Below are 19,574 nucleotides of genomic sequence, written 5' to 3' on the forward strand. Positions count from 1 at the left end.
TTTTCTGAACCTAATTGGACATTATTTTTGTCTCAGTCTTTGTTGTGAGATTTCTCCAAGGTGTCAAACAATGGTTTACAAGTACTCAACTGACAGCACATCTGTTGTGCTGTACTGGATTTTGTAGTTACATCTTTAGCTACTCACTGTAACATCTCAAACATGACATATGCAATTTATTGTACATTACTTTATTATCAAAGCTTCTGATGACAATGTAAGTGTAAATAATAATGTAAGGCTCATAGTGCATGTCTAAGGTTAACATATCTGCTTAGAGGATCTTGAACAAATGTAAACAAAGGATAGATTTGCCAAAGCCAATAACGGTTAATGCACGTCTTATTGTTCCTATGCTTAGATGAGTGTGAATATGTGTGTGTGGTTCAGGCTTACTTGTCCCATACGCGGTCAGTCACCGACAGATGGAAGGTTCTGTGTCCAAGACGCGCCCAAGGAGAGGAGGAGGGGTTTGGGGCTGCTATGGATTAGATTGGTCTAATAAAAGAGTTGGATCATTGAAAGGCAGATTAGGGGCCTGTGGTGGAGACTGGTTTTCGAACAAACATGCTTGGGATTTGAAATGGATCGACAATATGTGTAGCATTACGCAAACATGAGGCAACACAGCCAGTGAAATGCTAAGCAAACCACTTATGTGACTGGAAAAGAGCTGGAGAGATGTTTTCAGTCAGTGACTTGGTCTTCAATGGCTACATGTCAGGGATATTTGAATAAGCATCTGTTTGTTACCTCCACCTACACTCACACACCCATATGCACATTGGTGTAATAAAGATGACCAACCGAGCTCGGAATCAGAGAAGTCATGTAACTGTATCCTGAGTGTGCACTGGAAAGCCGATCCCCCTCTCAGGCCACTACCACTGGTGCTGGGGGAGGGCTCTGGTTACCCAGCTTTGTGTCAAAGCGCCATCAGCAAAGAGTTAGAGACTGGGGAGGAGGACAAAGGCAGGAGCACTATAGAACGGGTGGATTACTGGGCCTCCATAAAGGGTCTCTAGTGTAAGAATACGTCCAATATAGCAAAAGAGGAGAAAGGACGTATAAAAAGAAACATAAGAGGATAGGACAACAGGTGAAAGGGAGATAGAAAAGGTGTCGAAGTACACCCGAAAAGCTGCACTGTACTTCATGTGCCATTTGTTGACAAGCTGGCCTTACATCTTAGTGGGCACCTTGCACACTAACATGCTTCTATTTCTCAAGGTCTCGGAGGAGAATGATGTGTCTTTTTAATGGATGCACATGTCTTAAGGATGTGACTGAAGTAAAAATACTTAGAAGAGGACAAGGAGGAGACAAACCAATCAGATGTCAGACTGAAGGACTGAGATGACTAAGGCATCGAGAAGAAGTAAAACCGTGTGACTCGGTCTTGAGCAGCATCTCTTTAAGAGATCAGTAGTCCCACAATCTCAAAGGCAGCCAATGAAGAGGACAAGAGATGCAGGTGAATTGAGAAGGAAAGGGAATGAGAAAGAAAGCGGGTGAAAGAGGTGCAGAGGAAAAGGAACCGTTGGGATCAGGGTGACGTCAGCAGCTCTCTGGATTGAGGTGTTGAGTCCTCCTGATTATAATCTGATCTGATTAGGAAACACAGGGAAAAAATCTCCAGAGCCTCTGCAAGCTCTCCGGGGAGCAAGACGTTGTTTTTACCGAGCGGAGAGGCCAGGACCAGGGACAAAACTAGAAGAGGAACTTAGGCCTAATAAAGAAAGTTAAGGCCTGTATCTGAAGAGAGTAGGCTACACTAAGGAGTCTATAGTGAAGTGGACTTCACTTTACTCTTCCCCATAAGAAGCAAATTAATCAGGACACATAGGAGAGCTAACTTTGTAAGTCTACAGGCTGATCAGCTTCTTCTCTGGACCTTCAACAGTCTCTGGCTTCCATCTGGGTTGTAAGCCAGGATGCCCTCCAATGGCAGTAAAGCCCTCAAGCTACAATTCGGGCTTATTAATCATGAGAATCGCTATTTAACAGCGGAGGCCTTCGGCTTCAAGATGAATGCTTCAGCTCCAAGTCTCAAGAAGAAGCAGATCTGGACTCTAGAGCATGATGAGCAGGATGGTCAGGTGGTTTACTTGCGCAGTCACCTGGGTCGCTACCTGGCTTCCGACAAAGATGGCAAGGTGAGCTGTGAGGCTGAGACCAAAGAGAGCAACTGCCGCTTTCTGATTGTGGCACAGTCAGACGGCCGCTGGGCCCTGCAGTCCGAGCCATATCTGCGCTTCTTTGGAGGTTCGGAGGACTACCTGTCCTGCTTCGCTCAGACCATTGGCGAGGCAGAACTATGGGCCATGCACCTGGCCCTGCACCCACAGGCAAATCTGCTCAGTGTGGCCCGCAAACGCTATGCCCACCTAGCGTCTCCAGAGGGAGAGATTGCTGTGGACAGCAACATCCCCTGGGGTGTGGATGCTCTTCTAACTCTTGTGTACATGGACGGCAAATATTGTCTAAAGACCAGTGACAGCCGTTTCCTGAGCAACGACGGAAAACTGTCCTCTGAAAATGGCCGTGGGACAGGCTACACCTTAGAACTAAAATCAGGCAAATTGGCCTTCAAGGACTGTGAGGGGAAGTACTTGACCCCCATGGGGCCCACTGGAACTCTGCGCTCTGGACGCTGCTCCAAACCTGGCAAAGACGAGTTGTTTGATCTCGAGGAAAGCCATCCGCAAGTGGTGTTTCAGGCCGCCAACAACAGATTTGTCTCCATCCGACAAGGTAAGTGGTGCTGGTTGAATTTCTATTGACATTTCCCTACAGGAGGACCACATGCTTCTGAAATCATCAGTGGCCAGCCTCATTTGTCTGCTGTAGAATCTAGTGAATACAATCTTTAAAATATTGTAAAAGTTAATTAAATAACAGTTTACCGCAAAACTCTTATGTTGTTTCCAAATATGCATGACTTTTTTATACTGTGAAACACTAAGATATTTTGTCTCAGTGTTTTTGTCTGTAAAATGAAAATCAGTGGGGTCTAATGTTATATTGGACCAAACTGGCTTTTGTGGTATGGACAAAAACATAATATTCAAAATATCATATTTTTATGTTCTGCAGAAGAAAGCAAGTCATACAGATTTGGAATGGCTTGAGAGTGATAAAATTATGGCAGATTAAATTTTTTTGGGTGAATTATTCCTTTAAGGAGATTCAAGGGAACTATCAATATACTGTAAGGTTTGTCCCTCTCCCTTAGCACTCCTGTGGCGACTTGTGTAACAGATGTGAGTCCTCATTACAACTATTAAGTACTTTTAATACCTCTTGGGTAACCAGATATAGAAAGCTAGATTATGGAGTGCAGGCATGTAAATGTCAATTGTAGATTCAGTGAAAAATTTAATTTTCAGATTGAATAATACGCTAAACAACTTGATTTTAGCATTCTGAGCATAACTTGCACTGTTGTGCTATCAGTCTTGCTCCCCATTAGTGTTTTATATGCAAGCATACCGATGCATGAAAATAAATTGCATGCAAAATTGCAGCTGGATGGCAAACTATGCACACATAGTCAAATCTATGGAAACTAGCCTGGAAAGCAGGTGAACACTGAGTCACACCCATGAGCGTGACCTCACAGAAATAATATATGGCAGCTGTCTTTTCAGCTGAGTTGGCCAATATTAATCTGCCAGACATAGCCGATTTTTATTCTCTGGCCATGTGCTCTGCTAACAAACACACTGCATAATTGTAGTTTCCTGTCTTGACTGAGCAACTAAGTTCTGTAATGTAAATCTTGCATGCTGGAACATTATCCATTATCTCCAGTGCAGAGCTCTTGGTAAGCATTTTGAGCCACCTGCAATAGATAAATTACTGGAGAAACTGAATGGCTTTGAATATCCACCATAGTAAGCTGGGTCAGTAACATATCCTGTCCCCTCCAGTACACTCATCCATCTCTCTCTCTCTCTCTTTTGGTCTTACACTCTTTCTCATTCTCACAGATACACACAGACATACGCATATTTTTCACAGAGTGATAAACTTTTAGCCAGTGCTTTTATATAACAAAATAGGACCACGATGCTCTGATATAAGCACATGCACGCATGCACACACTAGTGGTGAGGTGTGATAAATAATTGAGTGGACAGGGGCATTTCAATGATGGTGGAGTCTGCTTTCAGAAACACAAGCCTTCCGCCGCATTTCTTTATCTGTGGACCATGCAATGTGCTGGTCTACAATGGGGACACACAAATCAGAGAGTCCTTCAGGAGCAGTTGGGTTCTGCCCGACAGGGGGAAAAAACCAATGGGGGGAAAGGGACAATGGAGTGTGAAAGTATACAGCAGAAAGGAGAACAAGACAGGCAGGAGGAAGAAATATCAGGCACAAAATCCCAATGAATAGACACATAATGCATTATGGGTGTGGACAGGTGAACGGTATTGCTTTTTTGTCATTGTAAAAAGATCATAAATCAACGACTTTAGCAGCAGTTCCCTGGGGAGGACATGATGTTGTATTGTCAGTTTAGTTTACCCATGGGATAGAGTTATTTAATGCCATCTGAAAAGTTTGTGGTAGCAAAGCTTGTGCACCAGGAGCCAATTGAGAGCACAAAGAAAATTATTTACTTTTAGTAGCTAAAGAGGTTACAAGGCAGCTATTATACAGATCCTAAATTGTGAGGTCTGAAATGTTAGCATCTGAAGCCATAGCTAAAATCTCTGGATTGTAATCAAAATTAAGAGGTGAGATGTTTGAGTCACACATTATAACTCTTAATGTCCTACAGTGTGTTTCCCTTGCTTCAAATGGTTCAGTGTCGATTCAACATTAAGAAACATGAAGTATCAACATATTGGCAAAAAAAAAACCCATTTCATTATGGGTGAAAAAAGACGAGGAAAATGACACAGGCCAGATGGAACATTTGTTCTTAATGAACAAGAAGCATCTCTCCCCATCTATTGCACATTCATTCTGTGCAAAAAGCAATTAGGTAAAGTGATTCTGCTAATGGATGAAGCAGTTCATTTCTTTTAGAGAGTCTCTACATGATGAAGGGAACCAGAGATGACTTCAGACAGGACTGCCAATCAGCTCTGCAGGTCTGACGTTCATTAAGCCCCAGGCCTCTCGCCCTGGGACACAACACAAACTCACAGATGATCTTTTAATCAATAATGAGTAGTGACACTGCACAGCAGTTTTTTAGAAATATCACTATTATTAGCCAAGATATGATGTTTATCACTTTAGTTTGGTTGTGGTGTACTTTTATGCAGTAGCTCCATGCATGTTGTGTGGCTTTCATTCTTGAGTCGGAAAGATGGCATGCACTCAGGCGGGTGGATCTGTTACCATGTTCTTCATCACCTCCACAGTGTTCCCTGGAGCATTCTAATCCGGTCCGGAAGGTGAAAAGAAGATGAGCACAAAGAGATATTGAGAAAGAAAGAAAGAAAGAAAGAAAGAAAGAAGCTAACAAAATGAAAGACAGTGGATTGTGGCATCACTTTACCATTAAAAATTAATCTCAGAGTGACTGTCTTGGTACATTTGGAGATCACTGCTTTAATGTGGGCCAAATATTTCTAAGTAGACATCTTCACTTGTGTAAGGGTCCAAAAGTCTGGGACCGCTAGTGAAAATGCTTCTTTTTTGTATTTTTATAATTTAATAAAACAAAAATGTCACGACAAATTATAATATCAACATGACTAAAAGTTGAATCAAAATGTTAAAATGAGGTTCAGGATGTTCCTTTTTAGTTTGTCCACTTTCTGCTTTAGTGACAGCAGCACTAGAGCTTTATTATTATATTTATATTATATTTCTTTTTCAATTTTTCCAGATTGTCATTGTACCCACAGACTTTTGAACACCATTATATACTACATGCATGTTAAACCAAAACATGCACCTTTTGTAGTGTTCTCCCATGCATCTTTTGTGTTCTCCGATAGGTATTTGACCTGGTACGCATGCAGCGATCTACTTGCCCCAGTTTTGAGAAGGTCCTCTCGCTGTCTCTGGGTACTGTTACATTCCACAGAAATGGATTGGTAAATTGAGAGGGAGCATTCTGTGATGGGAGTGAGGTCATTCGCAGGAGTTCAGGATTGAGCTCAGTAATCACAATGCCGTGGATGAGGAATGATCAACAGAGGAGATAGAGTGTCCTGCCCCAGCTGGCCTCTGTTCTTCTATCTTTGGTGCAAAACTAAAGCAGAGTCAGACGTGAAATTGGAAAATAAAGTGTAACGGGCCGCAGAAATGAAAACCGCCGCAGCAGAGTGAGGTTTGATCTGAGAAAAAGAAACATCTGAAGCTGTTTCTTTTTCGTTATCCCTGATTTTGTCTTGATTAGACTTTGTTTTGGCGACTTTGGCTGGTAGTTGTGCTTTGGTTCCAACCCAGACAATACATTAACGCTGTGTTCTCATTATTGTCTTAATCATGCATACCACATGTTCTATCACTTAAAGCCATTAGGAATTGGATTATAGAATCCAATTCCAAAGGACGACCATATAGTGTCTATTGATAAGCCATTATGATTTGTAAAAATAATATGATTTGTATAAAATCAAAATCATTTTCTCACACAGTCCATGCTGTGTGAGAAAAAGTGACAGGCGGCGAGAGAAACACAAGCACACATGGATAGCCTAAATCATATTGCAAAAAAAGAAAAGAAAAAAAGGCATTCCACGGTGGAGTGATCGATGGCCACAGATTCTGCTGATAGGCCTGGTTTCTTTCCCAGCGTGTCTAAGGAGCCCTGCAGAGTCCCGTCGAAACAATGGTATTACTTCAGCCTCCCGACTGGTTTTCCTCGGAACTGGAGGATTGTACATACGCTACTCAAAAAAAGCTGCTTACTGGGCCCTACGGTGCAGCTTTGTGTCTCTTCGCATGCTGAGAATTAGGAGAGGTTGCAGCATGAGAAAGGGAGGGGCAGGAAGGATGGAAGGGTGGAGGGAGAAGGGGGTAAGGTGCAGGATCTGGCCTATTAAAGGATTAAGAAAATGATCAAGGGATATTTTCGGATACATCCACTTTGAGCCTTAGCCATTACAATCCTTTAAACGCATTTTGCACGTTGTCGTCTGTTTTGGTTGAGATCATGTAATTCAATCATTTAGTTGCACTACTACACTTAAATTATGTTTGTTCTTTTCATCAAAAGCCTTTGAAGACCTCATACATTAGGTTGAGAAATACCATCTTTTTATTTATTTATACTTAATTTCTATATTTTTTAAATGTTTATTATCATTTTAAATTAGTTCTATACACATTTAATTTATATGTATTTTTCAGTTTTTTTTAATAATTTTTAAAACGGTGTCATAAGAATATTAGAATGATTTCTGAAGGATCATGTGACACTGAAGACTGGAGTAATGATGCTGAAAATTCAGCTTTGCATCACAGGAATAAATTTCATTTTAAAAAGTATTCAAATAGAAAACAGTTCTTTCAAATTGTAATAATATTTCACAAAATTACAGTTTTTACTGTAGTGTGATCAAATAAATGCAGCTTCGGAGCAGAAAATACTTATTTTAAAAACATTTAAGTAGTGTGTGTGTGTGTGTCTGTCAAGGTGTCTTCATTAATACCCAAGGGTAAATTTGTTTGTAGATAGATAGACAGACAGACAGACACATGGATTTTCTCCATTTCAGTGCCAGAAATAGCATTTGAAAACTCAAACTTATTAACCTACATTTACAACAAATTTTGAATTGTCTGACCATACTTTTGCCACTTACAAGTAAACAAGTACTCTCATGTACTGTATGACTTCAGGTCATGTGTTCTGTTTTCAAGATGTTTCTTGAACAAAGCTACAGTATGCGTTACATTTTAGTCTAATGAATGCCATGAAACAATCCCAAGACTAATTGGCATAGAAACCCAGCAGGGTGCAGCGAAGCCTCTGGCCCTGCCAAGGTCATGGTTTCTATGCCACGGTTTTATCGGTGCAAGGAGAAAGATATAATCACAAGTGGTTTTGCCCTACTGCACTGAATGATAATTCAGATGCACAGTCAGAAATAAGATGTTTGTTGTTTGCCAGTAACAAAATACATGCATGAATATACTTTAGGTACATAGAGCAAAACACACAAGGTTTTTTATAGAAACACACAGAGTCTACATGTGTTACTCAACCCAATAGCTTATGATTAATGGCTTGGATATGAAAAATGTTTCAGACCTCAGCCAGTGGTCTTGTTGTGTAAATGTTAATGTTACAAATAATACAGTGATTTGGAATGGATCTGTCATTGTGACTAATTGAGTAAACCTCCTCATTTCAAAACAACAGTAATCTTGTATTGATATAAAGGATGTTTATAGACAGCCGAGTGACATGTTTGGGCTCCATTAACTATAGATGTGAGTCTTAAATAAACATGGTCCGTTGTAGACATTGCGCCAGAACAGGACTCAGAATCAGGTTGATGCCTGTCGTGCGTGGCAGTGAAGTTAATCATGCTGGTGCTTTGTCTCACTTCAGGATTCCAAACTGGGGGAAAGTTCAGGACAAACACATGCCATCTCGGTTAAGCTGATGCGTTTGAAATGTACTTAGAAAAGCATGCGGTATAATGTTCTAATATTCAAAGTCTGAATACTTCTATTTAGGTAAAATTCAGCAGTTTTAAGTAAACTTAAAGTTTATTATTTTTAATATATGACTATATTTTAAAAAAAAAATATCTAAAAATCTAACCTTTCATTGAAGTAAAAGAATTGAAAGTGGGGGGTAAATCACATTATGAAATAAATGCATTTCTGCAAATAAAGCTGGCCATAATTATTGTTTCCCTCTTATTAAATACTTTTTGGAATGTCCTTTTGCCAGATAACAGCTTCCAGAGTCTTCTCCTATAATGCCTGATGAGTTTGGAGAACACCTGACAAGAGATCAGAGACCATTCCTCCATGCAGAATCTCTCCAGATCCTTCAGATTCACAAGTTCATGTTGGTGCTTCTTCTCTTCAGTTCAACCCAATCATTTTCTATAGGGTTCAGTTTAGGGGACTGGGACGGTCATGGCAGAAGCTTCATTTTGTGTTCAGTTACCCATTTTTGTGTTGATTTTTATGTTTGTTTTGGACCGTTGTCCTGATGGAAGATCCAACCACGGCCCATTATTAGATTTCTAGCAAAGGCAGTCAGGTTTTGATTTTTTATCTGTTGGTATTTGCTAGAATCCATAATACCATCTATCTGAACTAGATGTCCAGGGCCTCCAGCAAAAAAAACAGGTCCACAACATATAAGATCCAGCAGTATATTTAACTATAGGCATGGGGTGCTTTTTATCCCTGTTTGCACCAAACACATCTGGTGGGTTTGCTGCCAAAAAGCCCTTTTTTAGTTTCATCTGACCACAGAACCAGGTCCCTTTTGAAGTTCCAGTCGTGTCTGACAACTGAATATGAGTGTATTTTTGGAGGAGTGAGGAGGATTTTTCTTGAAAACCTCTTAAACAACATGTGGTGATGTAAGGGTTGTTTGATATATTTTTTAGGCTTTCTGACCCAAAAGACTCAAGTAATCTCTGCAATTCTCCATCTGTGATCCTTGGAGAGTCTTTGGCCACTCAAACTTTCCTCCTCACCGTGCATAAAGACAATATAGACACACGTCCTCTTCCTGGCAGATTCGTAACATCTGGAACTTCTTAATTATTGCCCTGATGGTCAAAATGGGGATTTTCAATTCTTTAGCTATTCTCTTACAGCCACTTTCTATTTTGTGATGCTCAACAATCTTTTGCTGCACATCAGAACTATATTCTTTGGTTTTACTCATTGTGATGAATGATTAAGGGAATTTGGCCTTTGTGTATTCGTCATATTTAAACTCCTGTGAAACAAGAAGTCATAGCTGGACAATTTCATGTTCCTAGTCACCCTGGCTAAATATTAATGGGAATATACTTCAGAGATATTTTACTCGTAAAAATTTCTAGGGCTGCCAATAATTGTGGCCAACTTGTTTTGGAGAAGAACATTTATTTCATAATGTGATTAACCCCCCCACTTTCAATTCTTTTACTTCAATGAAAGGTTCGATATTTTTCCCCGATTTTATATATATATTATATTATATATATATATATTTAATTATTCTATTCTATTCTATTATATTTTAAGATATATTAAAATAAAAAAAGTTATTTTAAATTGTAAAAATATTTGACAATGCTACTGTTTTTTTCTGTATTTTTATCAAAATGCAGCCTTGTTGAACATACTGCTTTCAAAAACAATTTTAAAAATCCTACCGAACCTCAAACTTTTGAACAGGAATGTATGTGCATGTAAAAAATATACATTGACCTTAAGGAGCTTTTTCAGATATTGTTACAGTTTTACAACCTTAATGAACTTCTAGTAAAAGTGGATCTAAATCATTTAATTGAGACAAGTATTGACTTCTAACATGTCAAATAAGTAAGACTGCTAATATGTTTGAGGCACAATTTCAAACTTTATTCTAAACATTTTCTGAATAAGCAAAAATGTACAGTTCTCCCATTTTAAATTAAAAACAAGTTGTGTTTGTCTTATGTGCTTCAACAGGAGTGAGTGTCTCAGCCAATCAGGACGATGAGACGGACATGGAGACGTTTCAAATGGAAATTGATAAAGACACAAGAAAATGCAAATTCAGAACTAATGAAGGGAATTACTGGACGCTTGTCTCTCATGGAGGCATCCAGTCAACAGCTACTGAAGCGTAAGATTTAGCTTTACTTTCAGACTTTCTGCTATTAATTCTCTTTCACTTATGAGCTATGCAAAAATGATATTATGTAACTATTGGTAAATGCATCCAAAACACAGTAACAATGAAGCCATCTCATTCTCTCCTGTTTTCTGTGGGTGTACATGTTATTGACATGACATGACATTGACATGACATTATAAACACTAATACGTACAATCTCCCACTGTGTGCAGCGGTGCCAACACCATGTTTGACATAGTGTGGCTCGGTCGACGGGTGGCACTGCGAGCCAGCAATGGAAAATACGTATGCACTAAGAAAAACGGCCAGCTTTCTGCAGTCAGTGACTCTGTGGGTGAGTTCATACATGATGCTACCCACAAAAAAATATATATATAATTCAAATAAAAAGTTATTTGAAATATGTATACCACCCTGTTTTTTCCTCCAGGTGAGGATGAGAAGTTTATTCTGAAGCTGATCAATAGGCCTATTCTGATCCTGAGGGGAGAGAATGGTTATGTATGCCACCACAAGAACTCTAATACACTGGACGCCAATCGTTCAGTGTATGACATATTTACACTGCAGTTCAATGATGGCGCATACCAGATTAAAGGTGAGTTTTACTTCAGCCACATTTTCAATTGTTTGTATTCTGTGTTTCCTGTAATAGATCCAAAAGCAGCTTTCTGGAAAGCAAATAACAGCTTTTATTTCCTGGAAATTGATTTAAGGGCAAAAAAAGCTTCTGGCAATGACTTATATTAATTGTAATCAGTGTCAGAAATGTCAAAGCATTTTTAATTAACCAGCTGGAATTGTTTACCTTTAAAAACATACAGTATTTTTCTTAAAACCATAAAACTAGAATACAATATTGTGAAATATACCAAATCTAAGACAAAAAAGAGGAATGCACCATTCAACATTTAACCTGTTAACTGTCAGTGTCCTGATGACGGGACATTGTGTTACTGTAGAGTGCTGCAGGGATGATGTATTTTTTTAGGCCAAGTTGCATCACACTGGTTCCCTCAACAAAAACCCAATAGGATTTTTCCATTGGCTTCTGGATTATAGCAGAAAATAAAGTCTGAGACTAACAAAAGCTCATTATTGTTACATGTTTTGTTCATCGTGATAATCTTCACAAATAAACACAACTTTAATGAATTTTTAAGCTTTCGGCAGGTTTGTGTTTATAACCAAACTACACAATAGTCACATCATCACATGACTCATCACATGACACATCAACATTTTCCCTGAAAGTTCGAGTTAGTTTGCAAGAGCAAGATTCACGACTATAAACACAGCAAGGCTGTGAAGGTGGAGTAGTGAGTAGAGGAGTTTACCTGTTCGGCTTGATGATGTTTAATGTCCCGACAACCTCTGTAGTCCCATTTAGCCACTTGTTAGCAACCAGCTTTCAGGACAAGTAAAAGCTTTTTAAAAACATCACAAGAAGAGGGTATTACTGATTTATATTGTAAAATAAAGTGAAAATATCTTGAGCTTGTGTTCAACATGGACCTTATTTCAAACATTTAACCAAACACCTGTTCAAAGAACAGGACGACCACTTCAGTTCTAAAATGCTAACTCATTTCTGGGTTTTGGCCTATAAAATACATCCCCCCTAAAAATGTTTAGCAGGCTCCTCCCCCTAGTGGGCAGTCTCATGTTTCAAATTGTACAAACTCTTTTCAAATCTTTTTCTAATCTTGACAAAACACATATCTTTGGTAAGGTCTGAGACTTAAGGTTCCATACTTGGCCACTGTTTTGTGAAAGAAGTGACATTGTGACAGAAAAGTATTAAAGGCACAGTATGTAATTTTCACCACTAGAGGTCGCATATTTAAAACAATAACAAAGGCGTAGCTTGATGAAGCTGTGAAAGAGCGTGGAATGATGGGAGTTGTCGTCTTCACCTTCACTGCCGATGGAAATCAATCCGACGGGAATCACAATCATGTTCATGGATGAGGTAATGAAATAAAGTTTTATAATCGTTACGTTTGATCACATGATTTGTCGAATTAAATGGTGGGGTAACGCAGCGCAGCTTTACGTGTTCAAAACAATCATACTAAAAGTACATTTGAACATACCCACAGCATTTGCAAAAAGGCTGACTTACTATTCAACACATAATGTTTAATTACACTGCCATAGACTTGTCCACCAGACTTGTTAAACAATGTTAAACCTGAGCTCTCTCCATCTTGGAAATGCAAGACCGATATTGATCCTCGCTTTATTTCTCCTCTTGTCCTCTTATTGGGTCATTTGATTAACTTTATCAGGCGACAGAACCTGCTGCAAACAATAACGAATAATTGTGGTCCATGACAACTGTGCGAAACAACAACAGAGTGTCGTGCTAGATGCTAAAACTATTACTTCCCCATTTTTTTCATGAGACTGAAAAAGAGTGTTGAGAAAAACTGTGTTGAGACTGTGTTGAAATGGTTTCTATGGCAGTTAAACATTTGTTGGAAATTGGATAATGGATAATTTTGGATAATGTAAGTACAAAAGTGCGCAAAATATATAAAACTGTTCTGGTTTTGGGATATTTTAATGCAAAAATCTTACATATTGTGCCTTTAATTTGACAGGAGAAAACATAAAAAAATCAATGGAATGTGGGTGAGAGAGTAGTGACAAAATCTCACAGGAACCTACATTTTTGTGATATCAACTTCAAATTTGGGACTCAATTTGGTTTGATTTTCTTGCAATTAGAATCAAAGTTATTTTGTAAAATATGTATTTTGTATCAAATCAATTTTTTTTAGTTCAGTACATTTGCTTTGCAGTAAACTGAAGCTTCTATGTCTTTTTCCATACTTTTATTTCTGCAATAATCTGCTGAGTGTATTTTTTAACCTTAGCTCTTAATCCAAAGCATTCATGAAATACAGCTTATGAAGTTCAGATGCATTTGTGCATTTTCACGTCTATGCTCAAAATGGAGGCTGACAGTTAACAGGTTTTAAATATGTAAATAATATTTAAATATAATTTGTATCACTTTTGCATTTTTTGTCATGTGCTTATGAACACAGAATTAACCAGGGTTCAAGTCATTTATTAAATGATGCTGACCAGTATTGTTTTCCTACAGGTGCTGGTGGAAAATTCTGGTATGTGTCCAACAGTGGTTTGGTGTGCTCTGATGGAGACACACCTGAAGATTTCTGCTTTGAGTTCTTAGAGCATGGACGGATAGCTATGAGGAACAAAAACGGCAAATACCTCCGAGGAGACCAAGGAGGCAATCTGAAAGGAGACGGAGAGAATGCAGACAGCTCTTCCCTCTGGGAATACTGACACCATGTGGACATTTAAGGAACTGTCATTCACCTGTGTTAAACTCTTGGATGTACAGATGTGAGAAAATAAATTGGTACAGTTTAATGTCCGGACATCTGTTTCCCATCAATCAGCATTTAATGTAGAGTCAGTATTCAGTATTACGCATGTATTCATTACCGTTTCTGATTTATAGTCCTATACAAAATGAGCCTTTAGAAAAATACAAACATGACAAAAACCTTTATCATTATCTGTATCAGCTCACTATTGCACTGTTATGAAAACTGTGTGAGGTAATAATCATGCATAAGTCTTGCATAGCATGCTATTATTTTGGCAAATCACTTCTAACATATCTGATCGTTTGCAAATTGACACATGGAAATTCATTATTGCTGTTTTTCTTTATTACTATTTTTTAAACCCTTTATCTTCTTGTTTTTCATGCTATTTGTTACCATGTCAATGTCTATCAGCTCCAGTGAAGCTTATTTTATTCTCTGGGCTTACAGACTGCTGTGTTTGTATTATATGGACATACAAATCATAGAAATAGGCTTGGCAAATGAACTCTTCTTGTTGTTTCTTTAAGCTTACATGGCAACTGACAGGAAAGCCAAGCAACCATGGATAGAACAGAATACAGTAATTACTTCATCTCACCAAAAATAAATGTACCAGGATTAAATTCATTTTATTCCCTATTGTGATTTATTTGCTTTTTCTTGCTTACCACCATCTGGAAAGGTTTTACAAATTAAAATCCTGTCTCTTAACTCTGAAGGAATGAATCTCATTTAGCCTACATTTACAGTAACCTGGGTTTACTAAAATAAATGCATTGTTTCTGCTGTGAATTTACGTAATTGGCTGCCGAGGCATCAGAATTGAGTCTCATGCAGGCAAGCAGTGTTTTGCTGCTGCTGTGCCTTTCCACAGTATTGCTACCGACAGAGAGAACACTGTATTGTTAAGAGCTCTGTTTTGAAAAATGAACTGCTGGAAGCTGCAGCCGATAAGATAAAAAAATTAAACCCAAAAATTCTCAACTGGAGGTACACTAATGTTTCAGAACACGAGCTTTACAGAGAAATAACATTTTGCATTAAATTATGAAAAAGTTAGGCTATTGGGTGGGCATGTGAATGTTAAGGGAATATTTAATTTGATAATTTTGCAAACATTATGGGAACATTACTTTAAATGTTCTGAAACAAGTAGCCGTAACATTTTAAAAAAACATTAGACAAATGTACAAATTTGTAGTAAAAAAAGTTGTTGTGCTAACATGTTTAGAACTTGAGAGAACATTATTAAAGATCAGATATCTCTGAGCGAACGTTCTCTTAACATTAATCAAACAATATTTGCTCATAATTTTGAGAGAACCAAACCAGAACGTTTGAGAACATTCAGAAAGTTCTGAGAACATTCCCTATAGCTGTGCTTAGGCAAATGGTTAAAGGAGACCCTATTTATTATTATAGCCTATAAAAATGACATATACGTTTTATAAGGGTTATATGCAGACACAAATCACCATTAATTGTGTAAAGAGTGGCAATTAAGTAATAATATAAACTCATGTTTCTTGTGGTTAGAAAGTGTTCATTTCTGAGCAGTAAAAAGACCCTATGTCCTCCATAGCTTAAGCATCTCCAGATATAACGTTTGCAACAGTGCACTTTTCTGTTTCTCTGAGTATCTGTACACAGATAAAAACTGTATGCCCACATAGATACATCCTAATCATACATTCCATTCAGTAATGTGAGCAGTGATCACGCACTAAAAAAAACCCATGAAAACTGCCTCCTGTGATTAACAAAAGTGCAACACTTATGAGCTAGACACCGATCTGCGCATGCGTGGAAGTGTGACGCCCTGTAGCCAATCAAAACTCGCGCTCTAAATTTTAAACTTTAACCGGAAGAAACGATCATAACAAGAAAGCCACTGGAGTATCTCGTTCCTTTTCTTTTTACTTTTAATATCACTCTCCATCTTCAAGAAAATGGATCTTGGTAGTGACGACCAGACCAAAATGTACTTTTATGAGAACAGACTTCAAACATTCGTTGGGTGGCCGTTTGAAGAGGGCTGCATTTGCACTCCAGAAAATGTGAGTGAACCCTTTGATCCAATAAGGCCAGGAATTTGTTTTGTAGGTGCTACAAAAAATAAATGCACTGTTTTCCGCTTTATACATGCCTTTTTGTTCTATAGATGGCCAAAGCTGGATTTATTCACACCCCGTCGGAGAATAGTCCAGATATAGCTCAGTGTTTCTTCTGTCTGAAAGAGCTGGAAGGATGGGAACCTGAGGATGACCCTGAGTGAGTCCGTGTCTTTTAAACTTTCCACTACTGCATTATAGATCTGAGGGAGGCTTTGTCTCTGTAATGCAATAAGACCCGGATTTCAAGTCAGGGTTATTTGATTTAATAAATGTCATCAGCCCCCCTAATGCGCATTTTGTTCCTTATGTGCTGTGTGTTTCTTGTATTATCAGGAAAGAGCATAAAACACATTCTTCCTCCTGTGATTTTATCTTGCTGAAGAAGGCAGTGGACAGTCTGACTGTGGAGGAGTTTCTGAAACTTCAGAAAGAGAGACAGAAGTTTATCATTGTAAGTAACAGAACGTCGTCACATGTATTTATATAGCGTTTAATGCAGTACAGATTGTTACAAAGCAGCTTCACATGAATAAACAGTAGGGGTGTAACAATATATCGTGTCACAATATATCGCAATACAAAAATGCAACAATATTTATCGTGAATAGTGACAATATGTATCGTGAATAGTTCACCCAAAATAAAAATTACTATGTGAGAATTTTTTTTCTTTTTTAGAGTTTTAGTGTCAGTACTACATTAAAATATTATATATAATGTTGAATATAATGTATAATAATGCAATAGGGGAATACCTGTGTAAAAAAGTGGCCTACATTATTTTAAATGTATCTAGTCAGTGACAGAGAAACATATTTGTCTAAAATAACTCTGTATTTTCAGCTTCAGAATCATGAATATTTTTATTCTGGTGTCTCTATTGTCCTGTGCATTGGGATTCCAGCACCAAGTCCAAGAATATTCATTTATACACACAATGTAATATCAAATTTATCAGTTTAATAAACAGTACATTTTTTCTTAACCTTTTATCATATGTCTTGGAGTATCGCAATAATATCGTATCGTGAGTTCAGTATTGTGATATGTATTGAATCGTGACATGAGGGTATCGTTACACCCCTAATAAACAGGAAAATAAGTGTAAATGTAATTTATGAAACAAACTCAATTTCAGCTGTAAAGAAGCTCTACAGAACGTCACTGTTCAACTCGATTTAGTTTGTTTCAGTTCAATAATTGTCAATGTTGTAAAGTTCATCAATTTATGAAACACGTTCAATTCAGCTATAAGCAGCTCTACAGAGGCCAATAGTGTCATTATTCAGCTCAATTCTGTTCAAATGTTGTTCTCATCTGGTTGTGGCAGAGCAATTAAATCTATAATATTACTGAATTGTCTTTTAAACCCAAACTGACCAAGCCAAAGGTGACAGTGGCAAGGAACCAAAACTCCATCAGGTGATAGTAGTGGAGAAACAAAAAAATCGAATTCTTCCCTTGAGTCTGTATAATATCGTAACGTGATTTCACCAAAGTACAACATGTTCCTGGAACAACATTCCAAACAACCAATCAGATTTGAGGGACAAGTTTAAAGTTTATGTGCATTTTAGGCTTACAACCAGGGTTTGGTGCTTCTACATCCGTGTTATTCACCTATCATTGGGTTAGGACTACATTAGTCTCACGTAACCAGACTGACGGCAGAAGGTCTGGACTCTCGCAGTTTTCATTGGCCAAGGACCGCCCAAGAGGACGTTTGACTGACATGTAGCGCAACCATTCACAGTTCGTTTTGTTCAGCGTCATGTTTAGCAGGCGTGAAAATGTAAAGTCGATGTCCCCACAATAACAGACCGGCGTGCATGTAATCAATTATTCATTCAAGAATGTTTTGCAAGTTTACTCCAACACTGGAGCCGCGAACTTCTCATACTTTTGATAATCCAGTGTTTAGTTGATCCTGGTAAGCTCATTGTCACAGTTGTAAAACAACACAACGCGTTCTTCTTCCACGAGGGGGCTTGGCGTCATGACGGTTTCTAGGCGGACCGTTATAGAACGCGACACACACACATCTCCCGGACATCCTGTAGAATTCAACCAATCAGATGATGACTTTGAAAATCCTGAAGTGTTTCTAGTTAAGTGTGCCATATGCATCAGAAGTTCAGCCACCGTCTGAGGCTGAGACTTGGACTACTATTTCAGACAGAAATGTTGTTCCAGGATCAACAAAATGTGTTGATCTAGGAACATGTCTTACTTGGCAAAATCACAGTGACCCGTAATGCATTACGCTAGGTAGGTAGGGCATGTGTATAATATTATTAGATATGTTCAGGAGATAAAGTCAAGTTTCAAATCCCTTTTGTTAATAGTTATGTGTATTCTGCACTTTAGTTTTATAAACACTCTTACGGGACATTTAATTTATTATATTTAAAATGTGTATTATTTCTAGGGATTTCCTTGATCATGTAAACAACTTTTAGACATGTTATTTTAAATGCCACTACATAGAAAATGTATTTTAATTAGATGAAAGAGTAACCTAGATTGTTGTATTTGATTTGTATTTTTCTTGTGACAAGGAAAAATGTCAACAAGTCGTTTTTTTGCAGCTGAAATGCAACTTCCAAGTTTAGCTGAATATTATTCGATTTTTTTTTTTTCCTTTCACATGCTATGAATGATGAATGATAAATTGTATGAATAACATGCTTTGTAAACTTTCAGAAAAAATCATGTGGCCAGGCGATTGATAAATTTGAAGAGGCCGTGAAACTCAAGAGAACCAAGATCATCCACACGGCAATGGGGGAGGAATGAAGAGGTTCAGTGAGGGTTACGCGGACACCATTTTGGTCCATTTCTTTTCTTTCTTTTGTATGTCATACAAAATGTATATTCTCTTTTTAAATGTTACCTGTGATGAAATCTTTGTCCTGTCTCTTGTTGAAGTTGATCTTATTACACACATTCTTCCTACTTTTATAGTATTTATTTTAAATGAGCTTAATAAAAAGACTCATGTTTTCAGTCTCATGTCTTCAGTGTCATGTCTTATTCTTTCAATTTTTTTTCTGTTCTGTCAGTATAAAAACTGAAGTAAAAATGTTAAGTTATTGTAACTGTAACAACATTCTTTTGGGAAATATTCTGCTATGGAAAAGTCCATATTAAGATTATGGTAACTACTTTGTATTTCTCCTTAATGCTCAGCTCTGAAATATTACATGGGCTAAATTGCTTTTAGTAAAAAGAAAAAAAGTGGCACATCACAGCTCCAACATTTATTAACAAGCCCTCAGTGCTAATAAATTTAATTTTTTTGAGAAGTGGGGG

At 37.9% G+C, this 19,574-nt stretch overlaps 2 protein-coding genes across 2 annotated transcripts; both read left to right on the forward strand.

Annotated features, from left to right (window-relative positions):
- Positions 1–949: 949 nt before the first annotated feature.
- fscn2b (fascin actin-bundling protein 2b, retinal) lies at positions 950–14,775 on the forward strand. The gene is made up of 5 exons (XM_084135405.1): positions 950–2,754; positions 10,609–10,765; positions 10,990–11,111; positions 11,208–11,375; positions 13,893–14,775. The coding sequence occupies exons 1-5, from the start codon at positions 1,935–1,937 to the stop codon at positions 14,096–14,098; spliced, it is 1,473 nt and encodes a 490-aa protein (XP_083991531.1). The 5' UTR covers positions 950–1,934; the 3' UTR covers positions 14,099–14,775.
- Positions 14,776–16,009: 1,234 nt separating this feature from the next.
- Positions 16,010–19,274, forward strand: birc5a (baculoviral IAP repeat containing 5a). The gene is made up of 4 exons (XM_084135879.1): positions 16,010–16,205; positions 16,310–16,419; positions 16,596–16,713; positions 18,966–19,274. Exons 1-4 carry the CDS (start codon positions 16,098–16,100, stop codon positions 19,056–19,058), a joined length of 429 nt encoding a protein of 142 aa, XP_083992005.1. The 5' UTR covers positions 16,010–16,097; the 3' UTR covers positions 19,059–19,274.
- The last annotated feature ends 300 nt before the right edge of the window (positions 19,275–19,574 follow it).

The sequence above is a fragment of the Abramis brama genome, assembly GCF_963993115.1.
Source record: "Abramis brama genome assembly, chromosome: 14".
Classification (NCBI taxonomy): domain Eukaryota; kingdom Metazoa; phylum Chordata; class Actinopteri; order Cypriniformes; family Leuciscidae; genus Abramis; species Abramis brama.